At 38.0% G+C, this 23,997-nt stretch overlaps 3 protein-coding genes across 5 annotated transcripts; 2 read left to right on the forward strand and 1 right to left on the reverse strand.

The window, feature by feature from the left end:
* The first annotated feature begins 332 nt into the window (after nt 1–332).
* On the forward strand, nt 333–23,991 carry LOC148958616 (uncharacterized). 3 transcript variants are annotated; one of them, XM_089112277.1, is made up of 2 exons: nt 333–1,178; nt 22,057–23,991. In XM_089112277.1, exon 2 carries the CDS (start codon nt 22,225–22,227, stop codon nt 23,305–23,307), a length of 1,083 nt encoding a protein of 360 aa, XP_088968403.1. In that variant the 5' UTR covers nt 333–1,178; nt 22,057–22,224; the 3' UTR covers nt 23,308–23,991. The 3 variants fall into 3 exon arrangements, with proteins under 3 accessions (XP_088968403.1, XP_088968401.1, XP_088968402.1); XM_089112275.1 differs by lacking the exon at nt 333–1,178 and adding an exon at nt 18,791–19,044; XM_089112276.1 differs by lacking the exon at nt 333–1,178 and adding an exon at nt 19,054–19,540.
* Nucleotides 2,252–6,209, forward strand: LOC135691990 (uncharacterized). The gene has a single exon (XM_065210005.2). It carries the CDS (start codon nt 2,616–2,618, stop codon nt 3,696–3,698), a length of 1,083 nt encoding a protein of 360 aa, XP_065066077.2. The 5' UTR covers nt 2,252–2,615; the 3' UTR covers nt 3,699–6,209.
* LOC148958617 (uncharacterized) lies at nt 9,316–12,435 on the reverse strand. The gene is made up of 2 exons (XM_089112186.1): nt 12,060–12,435; nt 9,316–11,900 (listed from the first exon to the last, which is right to left on the reverse strand). The coding sequence occupies exons 1-2, from the start codon at nt 12,433–12,435 to the stop codon at nt 9,316–9,318; spliced, it is 2,961 nt and encodes a 986-aa protein (XP_088968312.1).
* Nucleotides 23,992–23,997: the final 6 nt, after the last annotated feature.

The raw sequence follows: 23,997 nt of genomic DNA on the forward strand, positions 1-23,997 counted from the left end.
TTGTCTCAGATACTGCAAAAATGTCAAAGCTGTGTACGGCATTGTAGGCTTCTATTAATGGGATTTTCGCATAATCTCTTGCGCATATAGTATTTAAGTTCTAATGAAAGAATTCAAATCAATGTCACCAGCAAGCAATAGAAGGAACTGAAGGGGCTTTCGGTCACCTAAGCGATGTGTTGAAACTACAATCCCGGACAAAAATGGTTGAGACTTTTCAAGGAAACCTTATATTTTCACTTTCCTTTAAAAAATAACTTTCTCCCCTCCCCCAATTCAATGTTGAACGCACGATTTTGAAGGATAAATGATAGAACTACAAATCCAACATTGCTTCGGGGGAAAAGGGGGTGACTCGATTTTACAGGGGCAAGGTAAAGTAGAAAAATTACAAAAAATTGCATATTGTCTCGACATTTTTGCCCGGGATTGTAGGAGCCTGCAGTAAATCATCGAGAAGAGAGTGAAAGGGGCAAGTTAGTATTTTTTGCAAAAGCAGACGGGGTTAAAAACATTTACCAAAGCAATTTGAAAAACAGAAATACAAGAAGCAGTGAGTTTATAAAGGACTATGATAGTGCCCTGTAAAGAAGCAAGTTGCTATTATTTTCCAGGGAGTAGTATGATATAAGGATCTGGGTATAGTTTGAGCTAGAAAGAGATTATGGAAGACAAGGGAAGTGTAAGAATTGAGAGAGCAACAAATAAGGATTAGTTCACAAGTACAGTGCATACAAGGTATACAGTTTCGAACACCGACACAGTAACAGATGCTCTTTTTGATAGAGAAAGTATCGGTACCGTGTAAATGGTATTGTGAGAAGGTGTTCATCCGGATTAAAACCATGTCGATAGCCATATCGGTACGGGCTCATGCCGGTGTGGTAACGACATCGTGTAAATGGGTCATACAGGCATAGTAGCGATATCATTTCATGTCACTTTCACTATGAGGCTAAAAATTATCAAAAAGTGAGTTTATGTTTCCGTTAGAAAAGCGCACCAATTGATAGAAAACAACAAAGAAGCGCTCACAGACTCTATCAGATCGAATGCACTGTTCTGATATTTTTGTAGAGTGCCAAGCTATGCATCAGAGAAGGCTTCCCATGCCACGTTGGCATATCTCAAATGGCTTTCAACAAGTGCTTGATACACATTAAGCAGTTGAGATTGTGGTAAGATGATTTTTAGTAGTTTACCTCTGACTGATTTGTATTGTTCGTTCCAGCTTAGCTTATCATCTACAGCAAGTCCTAGATACTTCCTTTTATGAGCCTGTTTAATTCTAATATCATCCAAATAAAATGTTGGTAACCCTGGTTTGCTCTGTTTTCGAGGATGGTCAATTACCATGAATTCAATTTTCTCGGTGTGCATACTTAACTTATTTATTCTCATCTACTCTGAGATATTTTTTAATTCTGCCTGAAAGTTCTGTATGAGATCTTCAAGCTCATATGATAAGAATGTGACTTCAGCGTCATCAGCACACAGATTAGAATTTTAGGCATTTTTTAAAGTCATTCAGATACACGATGAACAGTAATGGATCCCTAGACAGGTTCCCAGGAGAATTTCACATGTAACTGGCCCGGAATTTGACTTGTTACCGTTTAACGAGCAATGTCAGTTATTAAGATGCGATCTCAACCACTCCACCTCGGTGTTGTAAATTCCACACATTTTTACAATTGAGGAACACCCCAGTAAATAGTTTTGATTAAATTCTGTGACGCACTCTCGGAAAGGGGGGGGGTAAACTTGGTGCACAAGCCTTCGCCCTAATGCATGCATTGACTCTAACAAATGGCTACAATAATTACCGTAAACAATAGTAATCTAAACTCGTCTTCCAAAATAGTACCTATATATGAGCGTTAACGGCACTTTTCAACTAGGTGATAGGTCATTCTTTTTCTCAGCTCACTTTCAGGGCCTCCACTTTTCTGCAAAGCAACAGAGCGAATTTCAAATTCTTTTGTAATGGGTGCTGAACTTTCCTTTGCCACCCCCCCCCCCCCGCTTTCAAATCTGTGTCGGAGCCCATGACTTACCACCAATTAAACTTCTGCATACCGATAGTCGTTATCGGACGTTTTAAATACTCAAGCATGCTATGTTTCCGCTTTTCTGCATTTCTCAAAATGATTGAAAAAAGATGAGATTGAGTTGAGACCTTATAATAAACAAAATTCCACTGAAACCGGGTCAGTTAGCGATAAAACTTTATAGGAGAAAAAGACCAAAATACGAGAGCTTGCAATTCAAGGGCTGTCTATTTGTTGGGATGTTTTGTAATCAGAACACAAAAATGACGTCAAAAATACTAAAAAACTGCTTTTACAGTCCGTTGCATTTTAAATTTTCAATTCTGAAAATTCTCCAGCCTTTGGTCGCTGCTTCCGGGCACGAGGAATCGCGGAAAGAACTCGTGAAACGGCGAAGGGCCCTGAAGACTGTTCGCGGGACAGATAGGCTTTCACTTTGTTATGTAAATTATACATTGTAGCTGTGGATACCTGTTCTTGGAAAATAATTCAAGATGATAATTTCTCAAAAGTGTTTGGCTAAGTGTTAGATGTGAACCATCAGAGAGGAAGCTCTGAGATGAAATGTTAGGACCAAAGCTTAAAATAACTGCCCTATTTCTTTTTGGAATAGCTATATCTATGATCATACTTGTCAATTATGAAGCGTCTATGTTTTATACAAAGTTTCATAAAAATGTCCATCCACTGTTGTTCGGGTTATGGAAACAAAGCAGCGAAAAAGCTATCAAAATGGAGGTACGTTTAGAGAGGACAATAAAGGTTAGAAATGAGCACTTCCACAGCAATATATCCTTTACGTACAAAGTCTACAAGCCAATGCATTCCTTCAATGAAGCAAAACTTGTTACGGTGGGTTGTTCAAGCAGAGAAAATACAGAGAAATTCGTTCTAATAACGGGATTTATCGACTTGAAGAGAAACACATATCGCAAAACGCTCGGAAATCTAGCTGTAGCGTCCGAGGAAAACAACGCACAGATTGAAGGGAGGCTTATGGAAGTTATTGATGTTCTGCAGTCGAATCTTAACCACACATTGATCGACGAGATTCACGTTTTAGTCAGAGACCGGGAGACTGCCGAATATCTGCATTCGCTTCCTTTAAAGCGAAGTGAGAAGCTCGTTCTTCGAGTAGTTAACGAGGACGTGGGACTTAAATGTCAACTGCTTTATGCTGCAAGATGTCTACCTGGCCAGTTAGTAGCAATTACTAACCAAGATAACAAAATAGGCAAAGGATGGGATATGCCCTGGCGTCAAGTTATCGGAAACTCTCGTACAATGTATGCTCTAACAAGACATTCAGCATTAAATTCAAATTGCACCAAGTACACAAAAATTGGTTCTTGTGATGACGGAGAAATGTATTTTGGTTCTCACGACACATTTGTTTTGAAGGCAGTAAGAGATTGGTCTGAGAGCACTTTCGAAGAATTAAAAGGGATTTCACCCGATATGCCTGGAATGGAAAATCTTTTTATTTGGTTCTTTCGAACAAAAATGAAGTACCGCGTGCTGAACCCGTGTAAACTTCTATTTGTACATCACCATCATTGCGTCCCTATTCGTGGTACCAATCGCCCTAGAGTTAATTCTGGAGGGAGATCTGCTGGCATTGGGTTCTCGGACAACCTGCGGGCTTGATTTTGGAGAGCTAATGGAAATGACCTATAGCAAGGATGGGAGTGAGCTAACATAAAATGACCTGTCAGTAAGAATGGAAGTGACCTAGCCCTTTTAATAGTTGTTCTAACTTCGCTATGATTGTATAGATAAAAATTATGGGTTATAATAGAAAGTTACTATGTTTTTTAACTTGCATGAAAGGGTTAGAATCCTTAACGGATTCTATAGAGCTCATAAAAAGCTTATCCAAATGATTAGTATTAAATCCTCTTTTTGTTGTTATGAAATTAATGAAATCTTTTTATCGACAAATTTTTGATTGTAGCAGAAGAGGTTAAAAATGGCAGTGATGTTGATGATATCGCACTTTTCATATTTGCTAAAAATGGTAATTTTGGTAGAAAATTGGTAGTGAATTGCGGTACTTCACATTAAAACTATTTAAAACTAATTATGGAAATAAATGTATTTTGGTGATACAAAACTTAAAGATAATCTATGTTCTGACGTTTAAGATATGTATGACTCAAAATGTGTGTTTTTTCAAAGCCATTATTGAAATAAGATAGAGAAACATTTGATTAACCATTATCAAACACTTTCTCGGAATCAATTGAAAAATACGAGATTGAGACCTCAAGAATAAGCTTTATATTAAGCAAAATTACTTAGAGCCCAAAAAATAACATCAACAGTATTCATAAAATGGTCATACTGTCACAACAAAATAACTTTCCCTTTTACTAATAGGTAGAATTTTGTTAGAGAAAAAACTATCTACGATTATCCAGCAGCGCAATCTCGGTTTGTTCGTTCAAGAAAATGATAGAATTAGGTTTACAATTGCAAAACATTTTGCTTATGGATAGAAATAGGCCAGTCAAGGAACCCACAACTGGGTATCTATTTTTCCTAGCTTAAAATTTTCAATCATTATTCTAAAGTTTTAAGCTCGCAAGAGTGTCAGACGAAAAGCTGAATTATGTTTTAAATGTTTGTTCTTTCAAAGCCATTTTAGAATTTTAACACCAAAAAATTTTTAGCTAAGCTTTTTATCTGTTCCCCTTTCAAATGATCAAAATCCAACTCTGATGTTTTCCACAAGGGTTTTATTGCTTGTAAGGAAATGGTAGCAATAAATCAGGGTTAGGCCACTACTTATTATAGTCAAACTTTTCTACCAGTAATATTGCAGTCTTGTTGCATGACTTTGAATTAGCAATCTTGCTTGCCCTATACAGGTCACCTTGTTGTTTTTACTCTAAATTGATTAAAGCTGCATAACTAATTATAGATTTAGTCGAGTATCTAAATGGCTTCGATTTTTTTCACTATTTCTTCAAGAAAATTTTTCGAGTAGTTGATCGAAGCGTGAACCCTGACTTGGGGTATGAAAAATGCAGGCAGATGCAAGTCTTCGTAAAAACTATAAGAAGATAAGAAATAGCTCATGAAGATATGATTGGTTACATTTGTGTATTCAGTTCTTGCCATGTGTTACATATTGTCTTGTTTAGTTTTGTTTATAAATGTAAAAGCTTTTTGGGGAGGTCGCTTGAGCTGTTGAAGCACTTGATTTGTTAACATTTCTGTAAATGCAGAGAGATTTCATCCGGCTTCATCACATAATGTAACCAAAATGTAACCAAAAACTGGAGCTGGATTTCCGATTTATGCTTAAATGTAAAGACGAAGTAACCAATAGACATAGCAATTATATGGTAGAGTGAAATTTATTGCTAAAGTGTCATTTCATCTTTGAATGCAGCATGGAAAGGTGAAGAACATAGCATACTAAAGTACTTTTCGTCCGACACCCACGTAAGAATAATCGTCGAATAATGACTAAAGGAAAGCAGAAATTTCGGATCGAAAGGAATACGAGAGAAAAATGGCGCCCTTGATCGATTTTTGTTTTAACCAATCGTTTTCTCCACCCTCTAGCCTAGTTGAAGAGTCGAAACGAGAAAAGGAACTTTTTCTGTCCACACAAGAAGGGCCCCTTGCTTTGAAGTAGACAGCTCCTGAAGACGTAAATAAAAAGACGGCCTTGCTTGCCCCACATTTGTCTACAGGAAGAGTTCGTTTCTGTTCTTCATTGTTTAGAACTCACTCTCGAGTGTTTCAGATCGAGAACTGTATCATTGATGAAATTAACTTCCAAGTCATCCTTTGAAGCAATAGTGAAAGTGGATGGTCTGAGTTATAAGGCACGTCTCCAAAAAAAGGACAGTTCACCTCTATGCAGGCATGTTCTGTAGGCTATGGTGATTACTGATCAAAGTGCAGCCTGCATGAAATAAAAAATGCAATCTTATTGGATAATGTTAATTTTAAGGAAAAGCTTGGAGATCCAAACACTTAACTCAGGTCATTTACTTCAAAAAGTTGAATAAATTTCTTGCCTCTTTCTCAGTGGCTTCTCCCCTATATATAATGCAAGAAATCGATGCCAATACGTCATAAAACATAAATTTATTCATGTCTTCAGTCAGGGCATGAGGTTTAACATAAGAGTGGTAAAAAGGGGTTATTTGATTTATAATTTAGAATTTAATAAGTATGTACGTGTTCATGTATTGTATGTTTAATACTCATTGTTTTTTAAGAGTTTCTTATTTATGATGTCATGAATGATGTTATGAATTGTTCGTGACTTTTTTATCACGCCAAAAGATTTGCTTCCGTTCTGATGCTGTATTTAGATGTAGGAAGTATATTTTATCCCTTGTGTCTTCAGTTCTAGGCCAACAGGGCAATCATGTTCTTGAATTTTACCAAATTTCACTTTTCTCAGTTAAATCACGATTTAATAGTTTCTTAATTTTTTTGCTTCGAGTACTGAAGTTTCTTAATTTTTTCTGACTGTCCAATAGGCGTTTCTTATAGCCAGTTTCTAATAAAAAAATGAGTGTATTGAAAGTATAATTTGAGTGTCTACGCACAGGCACCGCCGAGCAGGGGGGCTGGGGGACTTTAGTCTCCCCACTTTTTGCAAAAAATGCCAAATATCAAGTATCAAAATACACTCTTTTTTCATAAGAACCAGTAAATTTTACAAGAACCAGTAAGTTCTTAATTTTTTCGAAAATCTGAGCCTGGATTGTCCTTAATTTGCTCTTAAATTAAGAGGGTTTAAGCAGTGCTACTGCTAGCTTTTTCGCTCTAAGGAGGTGTTCAGGCCTCATTTGCCAACAAAGTGAGTGAGACAGCCTTAATTTGCTGACAAATTTGAATATTCACCGAAAAAGCACCCACACATCGCTAAAAATCCTCGATTTTGAGAAAAAACGTTGTTCAAAATTGCAATTTGCAGAAGCTCAGCCTCAGCTTGTTCTTAATTTGTTTATAACTTTTGACCAGTTTTGAGGCTCGACGCTCCGCGGTGCCTGACTTAATCGAACCACGAACGACAATAAGAAATTAAATGTAACGAGACGGCAACAGAAAAAGGAACAGTCGTTACAACAATGGATTGAGTCTGCTTTTCAGGAGGTATGTCTGCTTTTACGAAGCTATGAGTATATAGATAAAAAAGCCTCCTTATTCATTTCTTGGATCAATGTTTGTAGGAGTTGCATCGGCTAGTGTATGACTTTCAGAGAAATATTAGTTCTTTCAGATTTTAAATACTAGGTGCAAACAGTTGTCGACGACTTTTGAAGACATCTGTGTACAAATTTGCCAGTTTCCCAAATAAGCCAAACATATGTTGTAACTAAGTGTGTTTCTTTTTATCATGTCGACATGTGCGGTTGAAATACCTTAGACAGTTGTTTTGTGCATTAATATTTTATTCCATGGCATACAATATGTGTCTTGCCTAATCTAGACCAAAAACCGAAACATAAGCGTATCGCCATTTATAAATCCCATGTGGCGATGCTCGCAAAAAATAAATTCGTACCTATTATGAATTTTTGCTAAGTGCAGTTGACCCACTAGTCACAGCTTTTGTTATGAATTCACAGTATTCTAAAAGCCAATTTAAACGCTCAATGCTACAGGGCTATTTTCCCAAAATCTGAAATTCATAATCCTATATAATGTACTTTGAATAAGGTGCTGCCACAATTTTTAGTTAGCCTATCTACCACCTCCACCAGCTTGATATTTTATATATGCATATTTTCCCAAAATTCACAGTTTTTCTTTACGAAATTCTCAAATTTTCAGTGTAACAGCAGTTACGACTGCCACAGTTTTACAGAGTTTTTAATCAGCCAAGCTTTGCTGCTCTTTCTATGGAGATGTAGATATATTTGTTTCTTTATTGTTTTATAAATAGACTCTAAGTCATTAAAGTTCCCATCCCACCATGAGAGGCACTTACGATGCAAAAATAAACAATTTTCTAAATAAAAAGAAAATATTTTAGTAACATTGCCACAGCTGCCAAGTAACTTCGAATACATTGTCTAAATAATTTAGTCTACTGTAAACACCCCCAATAAGTCACTATGGGGATTTTTCAGATATCAGACATTTTTTATACATGTTTGTTTGTATGTTTGCAGGATAGTTGTATTTATGTAGCTGTGTTTTCATGTTTATTTAATATTCAAACAATTTTTTTTATCGCAAGATTTGAAGATGATATGGAATAGCGGAAACATAGCATACTGAAACACTTTTCCTTCGATATAGTGCAGTCATTGAAATGATGAACCAGGAACAAATAGGTAGAAAAGCAAAACATACTTCATTTTACGTAGAATATATTCCTCTATAACATATTCAAAATCGCCTAAAATCCAACTTGGGGAAAATTTTTTCTAGAACTTTTAAAAACATGAGCTTTTTGACCATATGCACAATATCATCTGCCGAGGGATTCTGTAAGATATAAAAAGCTTGCAACAATTCAAGGCATAAATTCTGAATTTGGCATCTAAACAGGTATTCGAGTCGCCAATTGAGAAATAAAATTGAGTATCAGGGCCCACACCACCAGAAGGGGGGGAGGGGCCGGAGAGGCCATGGCCCCCTACTTTTTTGGTAAGCAAAATATTTCCATAGAGGTCCTGTTTTGAAGCCTTAAATTCAAGTTCAACGTATAGAACTTGGCCCCTTCACCTTGAAATTCGTGGCGTTGGCCCTGAGTATAGGTTGAACAGTAGCAAAATAATTAAGTCTTGGTGCTAACCCGCCTAAATTTTTGAAAATTCTTGAAACTTTTGAAAAGGGAGCGCTCATTAGAGAGGATACGGTAGGTCGACCAGTGTACTACTATGCAGTGTATATAATCTCGGAAAATTCAATTTGTCTAAAGATAACAATTTAGCTGTTTATTTTTTGTCTTGCTAAATTTTGGAAGAGATAGAGACTGAAAACTCGCTTTGAAATAAATAGAGCCTAAAAATGCGATACTTTCTTTCAATTTTGTACACTATATTTTTGGTTTAACTTGTAAGTTATTGTTACTTTTATATGAATGGTTGTATTAATGTGGAATTATATTTTGGTATGTTGTAGTTGATTGGAATATTTGACGAATATAATGCACCTGCCATAAGTACGGGGGACGGATGTGAGTCTACCGCAATCACCACTTATATTAAAAATCAAAACATAATAAGTAAATCAAATTTTAAAGAAAATATTAATCATACATTGAAGAAAGGTTTCATCATCATCAGCTCCGTAGCCGAGGCGGCCGTGGGTGCACCCAGTTCGTGATAGCCTTTCTCCAGCCTTCCCGATCAACCGTCATACTTCTCAAGGTGTTGCCTCTTTCTCCCGTCCACTCAGTAATATTCCCCATCCAGTTTCTCCTTGGTCTCCCTCTGCCCCTGCTTCCCTCCATTCCGCCTTCCATCACAGCTCTACCAGTTCCTCCTCCACGAATCAGATGTCCGAAGTACTGGAGCTTCCTCCTCTTCACCACATCCATCACATATTCCGGTTCATATCCACAGATCTCTTTGATCTTATCCATTATCCATTCATTTGTCTTCCTGTCCTTCCAAGTTACTCCCAATAACCGCCTGTATGACTTCATCTGCATCGCTCTTATTCTTTGCTCATCTGCTCTACTTATCGTCCAGCTCTCACAAGCATACAGCAGGTTTGCCAACACTATGGACCTCAGCAGCATCAACTTGTTCTTCATTGTTACATCTTTTGATTTCCAAATGTTGTCAAGTTTTGCCAATGCACTCGTTGCTCTACCAATTCGAATCCGGGTTTCTTTTTCCGATGTTCCATTCTGTATTATCGTTGACCCCAAGTAGGTGAAGCTCTTCACTTGTTCCAAAACTACTCCATCTACGTACACTTTGACCACTACACCATCAACATTGTCTCCTTTTCCCACTACCATCACCTTGCTCTTCTCTGTACTTATCTCCATTCCATAACTCTTCGCAGCCAATTCCAGACTTCTTGTAACCTCGCTTATACCCTCTGCAGTTTCGTCTATCAGGTCAATGTCGTCTGCAAACCTTAGATCCATCAGCTTTCTCCCTGCACACCTCACACCTCCTTCATAATCTTCTAATGCGTCACCCATTATCCTCTCTAAGAATAGGTTAAACAAGGTCGGAGATAGTAGACAACCCTGTCTAACACCAATGTTAGTCTTGAACCATTCACTATACTGATCTCCACTTAACACCTTTGATCTAGCGCTATCATACAAACTCTTTATTAGCAATGTTATTCCTTCTCCAATGTTGTACTTTCTCATGGTGTGCCAAAGTGCGTCATGCCACACACGATCAAATGATTTGCGGAAGTCAATGAAGTTGTGGAATATCAACTTCCCCATGTCTCTTGCTTTCTCGTTCAGTAGCCGCAGAGTTGTGATTTGCTGCACAGTACTTCTTCCTTTTCTAAATCCAGCTTGAGAATCATTCAGTATTTCTTCCACTCTTGGTGTCAACCTCTTCAAGATTATCCTTAACAGGACTTTTGAGGCGTGGCTAATTAGGCTAATCGTACGATAATCTGTACATCTCCTGCTGTTCGTCTTCTTTGGAATGGTGATGAGTACAGATTCTGTCCATTGGCTCGGCCATTGCTTGGTTTTCAAAATCTCATTGCACAGTTTGTGCATTAAGAGGAATGTTGTCTCTCCTCCATTCTGGATTAGCTCCGCAGTGATGTTATCTGCTCCTGGCGACTTGTTCTTCTTCAACTCCTGGATCGCATTACGTACTTCTGACATCAGGATGGTCTCTTCTTCTTGTCGTTCTTCCGTGACTTGTTCTTTCAGCACTTCCTGGTCTTTCTGGATGTTGTAGTTGAAAAGTTCTTCACAGTAGTTTTTCCATCTTCTACAGATGTCATCACTCTTCGTTAGTAATGTTTCATCTTTATCCTCAATTATGCCAGCTTGTTTCCGTTTGGTTTCATCCATATATGAGCCACACAACTTCTTTACAGTTTCGTATGCCTTCTTGGTGTTGTTCCTTTTTAGATTTTCTTCGATATCTTGTGCTTGACTGATGATCCACTTGTTTTTTGCTATGTTAATTTCATTCCTCACTTTTCTATTTGCAACTCTATACTCTAATAGATCATTTGCTCCTAGATGTCTTCTCCTTCTCTTATCTCGCCTCACATCACATGCCTCCAGCACCTCTGGTGTTATCCACGGCTTCTTGATTGGTCTCGCTTTTCCTAATTTTTCCTCCGCAGTTTTTTCCAGTGTGTCAGTGAACACATCACACAGGTCTTGTGGGTCTTGGTCGAGCAGTAACAGTGGTGCAAACTTTCCTGCTAGTTCTTCTTGATAAGATTCTGCAACTTCCGGGTCTTTCAGCTTCTCAATATCGAATCTTGTTCTGCTCAACTTGTTCTTCTTGATTGAACTCAACTTCACTTTTAGTTTCATCATCACTAGGTCGTGATCACTGCCGATGTCTGGCTTATTGAACGTTCTTGTCTTTGCTCTGTTGACTCCCGTCATGAATCTCCTCGAAATGAATATCCAGTTTATCTGCTTGTGTGTCCTACCATCTGGTGATTGCCATGTTGATTTTCTCGAAGCTTTGTGGTTGAACAGCGTGTTGGCAGCTGTCAGACGATGTCTCTTGGCAAATTCCAGCAGCTTCAGTCCTCTATCATTTGTTTCTCCAAGTCCAAATCTTCCAATAGTTCCCTTCCAATTTGCGAATGCATCAGCTCCAATCTTCGCATTCCAGTCACCTTGCACTATTAACACATCTTTTCTGGGAATGGTTTTTAGCAGTTTCTCCAGGTCATCATAGAATTCTTCTACAAGTTCATCGCGGCAATCATTGGTTGGTGTCTACACTTGCACAATTGTCATGTTTATTGGTTTCCCCGCCACCTTGATTGCTGCTATTCGGTCGCTGATCGGTGTGAATTCTAGCACTGCGTTTTTGGTGTTCTTGTTCACTAGGAATCCCACACCTCTTTCATGCTTCTTCTCATCACCTATGTACCAAATCTTGTGCCCTTCTTCTGTTGTTCCTTCACCAATGCCCTTCCATCTCATTTCAGATATGCCGAGGATGTTCCAATTCAGTCTGTCCATTTCTTGCACTAAAACCTCCGCTTTTCCACATGCCTTCAACGTTCTGACATTCCATGTACCAATTGCTGTCTCTACCTTCGCCACTTTTCTGTTTCCTCCGGCTCTCCCGGCTCTCCCGGCTCTCCTTCCCTCCACACCCTCCACTCCAGTCGCATACTTTACACTGCCTCCCCTGGAGGCTCCAGGAGACAGCGCGGCCGTTGTTGACCCGGGCCCCGACCGATCCGGTATGAGGTTGAAGTTAGTTGTCATTCCATGGGTGTTTCAATAGGCAAGAAGTACTCGGTGGTGCCTATCTCCTCTCCGAGTACGCAGTGACACTGCGTGCCGGTGTGCTCGGCCAAAGTCCCGAAGGATCTCTTGCCCGACCACGTGCTCCAAAAGTCGTTGGTCCCTGAAGACTCTTCCGCCAACTGGAACTACTGGTACCCTGCTGCCAGCACCAGTCTATTTAACCCATAGATGGGGCGTATTTGACCCATACATGGGACCCTGTCAAGTACTACCACCCTGGGTCAAAGTGGACCTGGGAGCAGTAGCAGTTAAGGGGTCGCTCCATACTCCCCAGAACTCTGGATCTCCCGAACCAGAGCCCTGCTACCGGATGCAGTTTGAAGTCATACCCAGGACAAATACTTACACCATCAAATACTGTAGAAAGATTTACACCAACGAAAAACTTCAACGTCCATGAGGAATTATACAATCAAGTATGCCCAAGAGTGCGTGCCCACTGAACGAAGCATATAGCCGTGTTATTTTTTCAAAATTTCTGAATTACCATGAAAGCTGTCCTATTTTGGCAATAACCAATGTTACGAAAAAATATGTGTTTGTGCCCTTTTCATTCCTTTTGGCCCCCCCCCTGCTCAAACCTGCGTCCGGCGGCTCTGCTGCTAGGGGGTATGAGCCCTGGATTTAAATCATCAAGACTCCCCAATTTGCAGCGAAGGCCCAACGTCCTTGCTCTGAAATTGAAGGCTAAAATGGGCTTTTTCAAGATATTGCTTTGTAGCGTGGTTAAAATGTTCATCTTTTCTAACACCTTTTCGCCAATCTTCGGCCAGAGGTTCTGTTTATAAAAAATATAAATGCAGTGTTACGCGGCAAATAAAAGTAAGTCAACTTATGAGCCCTCCTCCCCGCCCCCTCCTGGAAAATATTTTATTCAAACTGTTGCTCCTTAATTTTCCATTCTTTATAGTACAACTTTATAAGCTTTGTTAAGGCAGAAACGTGGAAAACATTACTAAAGTCAATCTTTTAAGCAACATCACATACAATACGGAGCAAAGCTAAGTCATTCAGCTAGCCATCATTCCTTGTCATTTTGACGGACCCACTTAGCTAGCCTGTGTTCAAGACCGTCGAAACGAGGCTTTAAACATACAAAAAAACAGAATTAATTTCAAATACTTTAATATCTAATTTCTGGCATTTTGGGGCCTTTACAGGAGAAAGCCTTACCTTGAATGACGCATCATTGTTATATAGTCATTTGCAGCATTACCACAAAGGAAGCAATATTTTTTCTACCTGAACTCAGTAAAACTTTATTGCAGTCTTTTAGAACAAGGTGTTGCGATAACATCGTAACTTTTTCAAAATTCCTTTCTTAGGTTAAGAAAGTCTCGACGACAGTTTTGATAAACTAAAACATTACCAATTTGAATTGTTTTAACTCTCTGTTGAATAATTGTTTAAATAAAGTCTTACGTTTATTTCACTATGCTTTATGATATTTGATGAGGTATCTTTTTCATAACGTGTATTGCCTTTCCATTTTTTAAAAGATTAGCTTGCATATCACAAAGTTTTAGTAACACGACCAAATTGCTTAGCGATTCTGCCATATTTTATTCGGAGAGTTTCCAGAAAATGAGCCGTTCATTTGTACCGATTATTAGGAAATAATGACCTGTGTTGATATCGAAATCACAAAAGGTCATTACATCTTTGGCTGGGAGGCCCCCAATATCCAAAATAGCCCCTCCCCCGAGTAAATTGCTAAGGTATTGAGTAACTTTATGTACCCTAAAATATTGATAAATATCCCTTGCTTATGGTGCGTTAACGAATATCGTATTTTAGTATTCAAAAACTGCCTGTCGGTTATAAAATTCCCGCCCATGTTTTTAGGGAAATCAGAAAAAAACTGACTTTTTCCTTTATTAGTCCTCTTGTTTATTTTTCAGGCCTAGAATAGGAGACTTTTTCCTTACGTAAATCTACAGTTTTAAAAGAAAAACCGAATTTTTTGCTTTTCTGAACAGATGCCCTCAGTTGTGCTACAAGTACTTGATTATCGAATGTGGTTTCGTATATCATATAAACCTCAATAAAAAATTTTCCCCACGGTCGATTTGGGCGATTTTGAGTAAGTTATAGAGGAAAACATTCTGCACTGGATGGTGGAAAATTCGCTTTTCTACCATTTTTTTCCCGGTTGACCTTAAATTGAACGCTCCAAGACCTCACTAATACCCTTAAGATTATAAACGTTTGATAATGATCGAAAGTAACAAGAAAATTTAGGCCCTTAGCGCATTAAACAAGATTTCAGGAAATACTTCTGACAAACGTAAACCCTATTGTTCATAGACAAATGGGACTAAGCTTGTTAGTAAACAAATGCTGATTTTCCAGTGCGCCCACCAAAATTGCCACTGAACCAAATTCAGTAATCCCCAATCTTAAAAAAGCAGATTTTGTCGGACAAATTTATGGCTGCCAGTATATCGGTCGTGCAAATCTCTTTAGGTCTTTTTGTTTAGGTCGCACATTTATTGCTCCTTTTTGCCCCAGCTTGGTTTTTGAATTTATGATTTTTCTCCAACAATTTTTCAATCTCCGCTCATTTGGGAAAACAAAACAGAAACGAGGCAAGCAACAGCAACATAGTTACATTTCTGTCTTTAGTCTGAAGTAGAGTCTGAAGTATTGATCGACAGCAAAAGCATAGACGGGGAGAAAAGTGTATTTGATGAAAGAAGGAAATGAACACAGAAGGCCCCACGCTTTTTGCAAAACAAGAGAGCTTTTTTCAAAATCTTTTTTATGATTGCTAAATTTTCCCTTTTGCCAGTATTGCTCCTTTCGCCAAAAATGGCCGTTTTTTAACTTAAGAAAATTGAAATTCAAAAGTGCTTGCATTTGTATTTGTATTTGTATTGTAGACTATTTAATGTTAGTTTTTACAATAGTGAATATACACTTATTAAGACTAACATGAAGCAATTTCAAGGATTGCATAGGACAGTTCATTTACTGCAAAACGAGCATGCGCACTTGTTTTCAAGGAACTAAGTTTTGATCAAATTCTCAAATTTTCTAGTATTTTGTGCTGTCTTTATTGATTCCGGGAGTGAATTCCAGATTTTAGGCCATTAAAAACTTATGATCTGATATCATTATTGGTAGTACTGGCTTTTGGAATGTCAAGGGGGTTTTTTGAGTCGAAGGTGTTTTGGCCTGTTGTTTTGGGTACAAAATAGTCTTTCATGAAAACAGGATTAAGGTTGCTAAGGTCGCTAAACTTCGAGCGCTAAAATTCTAACTGATTGGACATGTATGGTAGTTTCTTTTGAGTTAGCAAGTAAATCTTTGTACGAAGATGAATAGTCCGAATAGGCAAGTCTTAATGTCTTCTCGTTAATTTTCTTTAGCTTATCCTGACTTCCTCTACCACATAGCATCCATATCAATGAACAATAATTGAAGTGACATAGTATAAATGAATTCATAAGTAACAGAAAGTTTTAAGTTGACAGTTCAAGCGGGAAATAACAGAAAATGTATCAAGGAATTGTAATTAAGATATGAACTGTAAAAAAATTCGAGTTTCTTCTATTTCTGAACAATATCCATGATTACGAAACACGAAAATTGAGCTTTGATGATAGGTGTCCAAGGGCTGCGCCAAGAAATTCAAAGCGAGGGTGCTCGAGTTGATAACGTTATTAGACTGAAAACTGTAAAAGGATTTATCGCACTCTTCTTATCTTCTATTTCTATTTTTTCTATTCTTTTTATTCTCTCAAAATTTTTTTTGCAAAAAAAGGGGGGGCTGGAGCACAAGCTTGCGCCACCCATGTGTACCTGTAAAATTTTGCAAAAAAAGTTATTCTTTGCACAAGCTTGAGGGTTTTTGTTATGGTGAATTCAGAGATACTTATTTTATGCTTGGGTGTCTAAAAATTGTTAAATCTGTACTCATGACGGAGGTAAAACTCTGTTTAATTTCCTTACGGAGCAACCTAAGGTTGAAAATCAAACTCAGAAAATAAAACTGAAGCTCTTCAATGGGATTTCTATTTTTGTTGAAACATTGTAGTCTGTGTAGCTGTTTCCAAATTCCAAATTTCCAAGCTGATTTGTGTTTTGTTGTTCCACTGTGATTAAATTGAGACACTACTTCAATCTCTTTTTTAAATTGCTCTCTTTATAGCTAGGAGATTTCGAAAGTGAAGATTATTTTTCTTTTATAGAAAAGACAGGCCTTACAAACACTTGCTTTTCGGAAGCAAATGTTTATAGCCAACACCAAGAAAACTAGAGGCAAAATTCTTTTGACTTTGAAAAACAGCCTAAGTCTGAAGGCCAAACATACTTAGTGACCCTCTCTCGGGGTCTCCGATGATTTCAACCCTTGAGGCGATGTGCCCTAAAAGTGATGTTCAGGCATGACACGCCCTTTCGTCGGGCATCTAACTTCATACCCCCCTCAGTCAAATGCCTACGGAAATTATTAGCAATTAACGCATTTTTTCCCGCCACACAGTGCCTAAGGTCAAATGCGCTCTCTGTTTTGAACCGTTGTGATTTAACCAAACACTGAGGCTCTGGCTCCAAATAGTAAACAACCATTTCGCACACGAACTGCACTGCGCCTGAATTTTCGAGCGGAAATCGGATTATCTTTGTCAAACTTGAAAAAGTATTCTCGATATTCCACTTTGACAAAGATAATGAATTTTATATCAGAAAACAGTGCGCTCTAGGCCTTAAATCCAGGTGTGGATCGAAAGATTGGGGGAGGGGGTGTTAGACATTAATTAGATTTTGGTGCCACATACTTCAGGTCAATGATAAAAGCGCGCAAGTCTAATTGTGGTTTTAAGTTTAAGGTAAAGAAGATAAGAAGATAAATAAAGTAAAATTCTGGCGTTACTTTGTTACTATTGACTGCCTAAAGATGATATAGAAGACAGGAGCGAGAATTGGAGGAGCGTCTGCCAGAGAAGAATAAAAAGTGGCTATGGGCTAACTCTTCTTCTCAAATAGATGCTCCTCCCCTTCCCGCTCCTTTTTTCTATTTCCATTCACGAATATTTGTGGCTATGATACCCAGGACGGGATCCAGTTTGTTGTTTGAGTACTGTTGGAAAATCCACCAGGTAGAGCATTTCTGGGCTTGTATATGTAATAGCAAGTAATCCTCTACAACTGGATACCCCCACACCCCTGCATCATATGCCAGGATGCCAGCCAATATGTATAAGTGCATTGAAGCGTTAAATATAAAACAACTGAATGTCCATATACATGTTTTAACAGTTTCATTACTACAACATCGCCGTAGAGTTATGTATAAAGCTTTCAATAAAAGTAATGTGCTATGACGTTATAGCCCAGCGCAGGGGCGGATCCAGCAAAACACCTGACTGAGTTCCAGGCCAACGCTAGGGTCTTTTATATAATGAAATTGATGGTTTATAAAAGAGCCTGAGACAACTTTATTATTCATATTTATGCATTTTGATACCATAGGGGTTACCATCCACTCTTTGCAACCCCCTCCCCTACTCAATGCCCTTTTGTTTGTCTTAGATGCCACAGCAAATTTTTTCCCCTTTGTTTTGTTCGCAATTCGTTGTTTTGACTCAATTTGGCGCCAATACATCAAAATATGGTGTTCCGTTTGAGCATAGGTCTCCCCTCCCTGTTAGGCAGTTCCACGCCAGAACAGAAACAATAGTCAGCCAATCAACTACTGGCTATTGTGCAGCTGTCTTACAAATATGGTATAATTTCCGAGTTCCAGATGCTGTTCTGACTGAGTTCAATCCGTGTTCCAAACAAAAATTCCATTGCTTTAATCACTCACTTCCGAAGCACAAATCGTTTATTTCCGAGTTCTAGGATTGACTTCCTTTTTTATCAGAGCTATTGGTTTGTTGTCCTCCACAGCGTCTGGGAAATCGTTTTTAAACATTATATTTAACTGGCAATTTTAAAATCTTGAAGAGACTGTAATAAAACTTAGAAAAATCATAATAAATGACAAAGCAAAGAACCCTTCAAAAATAAGACTAGTGAGTCGTTTGTTTTGACAGACGATGCGGTTGAGCTATTACTTACAATCGCTTATTATTATAAAGTTCATATTATATGACTATATATTTCGAAGATTAAAGGATGATTTTTTTCAACAGAGTCAATCCCACCAAGTTATGCACATAAAAACGCTGTCACTGAATATGTTATGAAAGCTAAAATCATACATATTGAATGTGTACAGTTCGATTTAGTTGTTCCTAACTCTCATCAAAACGTGTTCACCGAAGGGTGGTGGAGAGGTCATACTCACTTTGCTAATTTTGCAGGTGCTGTAGAAATTTTTTTTGGGTAAGCCCAAACCACAAACTGGACATACACATGATTGAGCAGGTCATGATCCTATGCATAGCTGTGTTAAATCACTTAACATTATTACAGTATTTCAAAGCAAAATAAATTGTTAAATTTAAACATAAATTGACAAAGAATAAGATTTTTCAAAATGGAATCAGTTTATTGTCGCTTGATGTACTGCTGATTTTAATGTTGAACGAAAGGGAGCATTTACACTCTTTGTAGAAGGTAAGAAGCATTTTCGAAAAGGCGTAGATAGAAGGCGCAGGACGACTGCCAGTGACATAAAGAACTGTGTCCCGATGCATTTTGATGGCCAGTTAGATTCCCATTGGTTGGACTATATATTTTAGACCTATTGTTATGTTTCCAATCGGCAATGTATGACTAACTGTCAGTTGTTTCCCAATCACAAACGCGCCGCTGGGCCTAACTAAACTCTGAATGGTTGACTGGCGGCACTGTACTGCCTTAAAGAGGTTGCTAGTCTTCACTCAGAAGATTAGGAACCTGATAGATGTAAACTTTGGTAGCAAATTACTAATTTGCAAATATTGGCAAAAGGAAGATCCCGTACATCTTGCATAAGTGCTTAGTACGGGAAAATATTTGGCAGAAGTTACAACTCAATGAATATCTTGATGGTTCAGAATGGAGAAGGAATTTGACATAATCTTCACATTACAGATTTTCACATCTCGTTTTGAAACGAGTAAACATTTGAGTAAGCTAAAGCTTTTCGTTTGACACTCTTTAGAGTTTAAAACGTCAGAACATAGATCGAAAACTCTATGCTAGGAAATATATATACCCAGTTAAGGATCGAAATAGGCCAATCAGAAACGCGAACACATGACTGTTGAGGTGGACCGATCAGTGCCGCTTGCCTATAGAGAATGTTACTAATGGAGTCCTAACGTGAAAACGAACTCCTTTTGTCTACACGATAGCGGTTCTTTCGTGCTTATGTAGATAGATTCCAAAACTGCTAGATGGAACGACGATCGGGCTTCACCAATAATCCGAAACATGTCACCATTATAGTTTTTTGCACAATCTGGGTTTTCCAGTAAATGCTGCCCGATAGCGGAATTGCATGTTTTAGTAGTAATTTTGGATTTGCAAGACCGAGGTGGCTGTTCTCTTTAGGGATGAGTTTTGTTTCTAATACTAAACGGAAAATGCTGTTTTATTCTGGTCTCCAATCTTTGGGTAGGGCGTCCTACGTAGCCAGAATCACACTGGCACGTAAATTTATATTTTACGGAACTCTTTTGTGTGGTAGGAACGCAATCCTTTTGAATGAATGGAAGGGCCTTTTTTGTACTGTAAACAATACGTGCATTCACAGCGAAGAAACAATTTGTAATGGCCTGTTTTATCTGGTTTTCAAAACACAAGGAACTGTTACCGATCCGGGGTAGTTTTAGATAGACCGGGCATTGTTGCGGATCAAATTTTACGTCAGCCGAGAAATTTGCTATCTTCTCCTTAATGAAAACTGAAATGGCATCTTCAGAATAGCCGTTCTCCAGAAAAATCTTTTCTAGTTGTTCAAGTTTCGAGTCGAGTTTAGACTTAGAAAAACTAATCAGTCCACTGCCATTTTCAAAGCAATTTTTGAGTTTTGTACCACCAAAAATTGTTTGATCTCATTTTGCAGTAATATGCAGCTACGTTTTCCTTGCAATAAAATGGTTTTTGCTGTTTCAAAAGGAATTTGATTTCATAATTGAAATACCTTCTGTTTGGGAGATATTGTCCTGATCGCGCGGCAAAGCTGTTCGTGACTATGGCGAAAATTTGCTAACGTTAGGCAGGTAGAAATAATGCCATTGATCCCTTGTAGAGAATTTCATCACAATCTAAAATGTAGCTGAAGAAAATCACTAAATCTATTTGAAATATTATTTGTTATATTGATATTCCAATGAAAACGAGCCAAAGGGTGTTTCCATAACCTGAAATAAAGCAACTACTAGTTAATTGACTAGCAGAGTGCAGAAAACATGATGGTTCCACAGCTGTGAGCCGGTGGAATGTGATCCAACGATGCAGTAGTTGTGAGGAAGGCAATGTATCACCTCACAACAGTATATAAAGCGAGAAGAATTAATGTTAGGCTTGAACTTTTCTTTTTTCTGGCAAAGCGTAAAGATTAAACTATAGATGATTTTACTAAATTTCATTTCTAAGAAACCTTTACTAAACTAAGAACTAAGAAACTAATCAAAGCATGCAAAGAAAATGTTGAGGCAGGTAAATTGTGCAGAAAATTATCCGGAAGAAGTTTGAGGCTTCTGAACTCTGTTGACTAGATCCATAAAACCATGATTGGAAGTTTGAAATATCGTAAGTGCTTCGCGTCTATGTGGTCTAAGTAAGCGCAACTCCTACTATCCTTGATAAGATAAGATAAAAGAGATCTAAGGAGATGAGATAAAGTAAATGAGATGACTCAGTGTGTGAATTCAATCATTGAAAAACTGTAGGGAATTTCGAGCAATTCTTGAGTACAAATGCAAGCTGGATGCCTGAAACGTGCAAAAATACAACTAAAGAAGAAGAGAATAGAAAGAGAAACCATGTTCTTTATTATCATACAAGGTAGATTATATACGAAAGGTTTCTAACACGTATGTCGCTGTAACAAAATATTTGTAGAGCAGGTAAAGGAAAGGATGCAGTACAGGGAGAAGATGATATAGATGAAGTGAAAGACTTTAAGCACGTGAATGAAAATTCTTCAATGCATTCGATGCAAGAAACTAGTTGTTATGTGATGTCCCACCTTGCAGCCGTTTTCATTTTGCTCGCATTCTTGAGCAAATATTTTGTAAAAGTAGGCCTAGAGAACTTTGCAGATGGTACGACGCATTTCTCATGCGAGTTTAAATAGTTAGGATAGAAAACTACATTGATAAAGATTGCAATGTTTTATCAACTGGTTTATTTTTGAGTACAAGAAAATGAAAAAAGATAAAATCGCTGTTCCATGTTTGAAGGACAGAAGAAACTACAGCCAGCATTGGATATCAAAGAAAGCATTATCAAAGAAACCATACTGCATTATCAAAGAAAGTCAAAGAAAGTCATAGAAAGTCATAGGAAGAAAGACAGAAAGACACAAAGGAAGAAAAGAAGAAATGAAGAAAGAAAGAATGAGAAATTATTTTTAGTTATTCTTTTGATACTAATTATTTTCATTTGGTTATGAAGAGTATATTTCTTTAATTTTAGGCACAAAATGGTATGCAGCACAAAGTTGGCACGGGCGGCTAGCCGAAGCATCATTATTTGAAATACCATTTTTCAGGAGGAATCGAAGGCCTTTGAGCAAGAAATAAAGCTGACTCCGCTAAACATCGAATCAGATACAATGGGGGAACCCAAATAGCAGCTGACAGAATGCCGGTGTTACGAAAACCACATAAAATACTTCTTGTTGTTGGTTCAATCGTTTTCTTTCTCTTTTTCAATCATTTTTGGCATCATATTGAAAGGCAACGATATACGACGCCTATCAGTACTGCATTGCTATGGTTCTGGCGCAAAGAAGCCTACGTTCTTCAGGAGTCGGTTCAGAAAAAATTAGTTAGAACAATATTCGTTCCTTATGAGAAAAATGAAATGATTCCATTTTCATTTGAGGTATATAATCAAATGGCTTCTGTTAACAACGCAACTCTTCTATTGAATGGTTGCGCCAGAAAAAGAAACTCGAGCAGTCTGTCTCTAATAACAGGATTTATCAATTTGTACAAAAGTACATATCGAGAAACACTGGGGAAGTTATCCAAAGATACAGAGGAGAACAATTTACTGATTGAAGCAAGGCATATGGAAGTTATTGATGTTCTGCAGTCGAATCTTAATCATAAATTTGTCAACGAGATCCATGTTTTAGTAAGAGACCGGGAGGCTGCCGAATACCTGCATTCGCTTCCTTTAAAGCGAAGTGAGAAGCTCGTTCTTCGAGTAGTTAATGAGGACGTGGGACTTAAATGTCAACTGCTTTATGCTGCAAGATGTCTACCTGGCCAGTTAGTAGCAATTACTAACCAAGATAACAAAATGGGCAAAGGATGGGATCTGCCCTGGCGTCAAGTTATCGGAGACTCTCGTACAATGTATGCTTTAACAAGACATTCTGAAATAGATTCAAATTGTACTCGGGCAAATAGCGAGGGTACATGTGACGAGGGACAGCTTTACTTGGGCTCTCATGACACATTTGTTTTCAAGGTTCTGAAAGAATGGACAGAGAATACTTTCATAGGGCTGGAGGGCATTTCACCAGATTTGCTTGGAATGGAAAACTTTGTTATTTGGTTCTTTCAAACAAAGTTGAATTACTTGGTCCTAAACCCATGTAAACTTCTTTTTATACACCACCACCACTGTGTCCCAGTTCGTAGTGCCAATCGGCAAAGGGTTAATTCTCAAGGAAAAAGCTCCCTTGTAGGTTTTTCTAGAATCCTAAGCATTTGATATTCTGACATTCTACTAGGTACTTTACATAAAGACAGGGACGGATTTAGCGGGGGGGGCGGTGTAGGGGGTGCGAAACCCCCCAATATTTCTGTGTCCTTCGGTAAATTTTGTTTCATTCGGTAAAAATCATTTGTTGGTAGTCAGAAGTAACAAAGTAACGCCAATATTTTACTTTCTTATCAGTATTTATCTTCTTATCTGTTTAGAAAAGTCCTTCGCGTTCTTGAGTCATTCCCGATAAAACTAAAATGCTAAAGCAGTCCAATCCTAAATTAAAAAACTGGATTCTGAAATGCTTGTCGTGGATTTTGCTCCAAGGAGAACGTACTTGGTTTAAAACTTTTGAATACTGTTTATTAATTTTGGAAATTTGATTACAACTTTAGAAAATCAATCTTTATACGTAGTGCTTCCTCGCATTACAAAATTCAGGATATAAACGTTAGTGGAATTGTGAAGGAAACGGACAGTTGTGAATATGGTCAGCCACAATACGCTACACATGTCGTCGTATAAAGGGAAATTGCCGCGTAAAAATGCCATAGCTTTTCCAAAGGCATTTAAAAAATAGGTGTTTTCCCAAATTCTTAGGAGACTGGTCAGGAAAAATTTTCTCCTCTTTGCCCCACCAATCTTCCAACCCTGAATACGCCACTGCTTCTTATCGTCTTTACTATACAGTTAAAA

Source organism: Rhopilema esculentum, chromosome 13 (genome assembly GCF_057945365.1).
Source record: "Rhopilema esculentum isolate cy_ngs chromosome 13, ASM5794536v1, whole genome shotgun sequence".
Lineage (NCBI taxonomy): Eukaryota > Metazoa > Cnidaria > Scyphozoa > Rhizostomeae > Rhizostomatidae > Rhopilema > Rhopilema esculentum.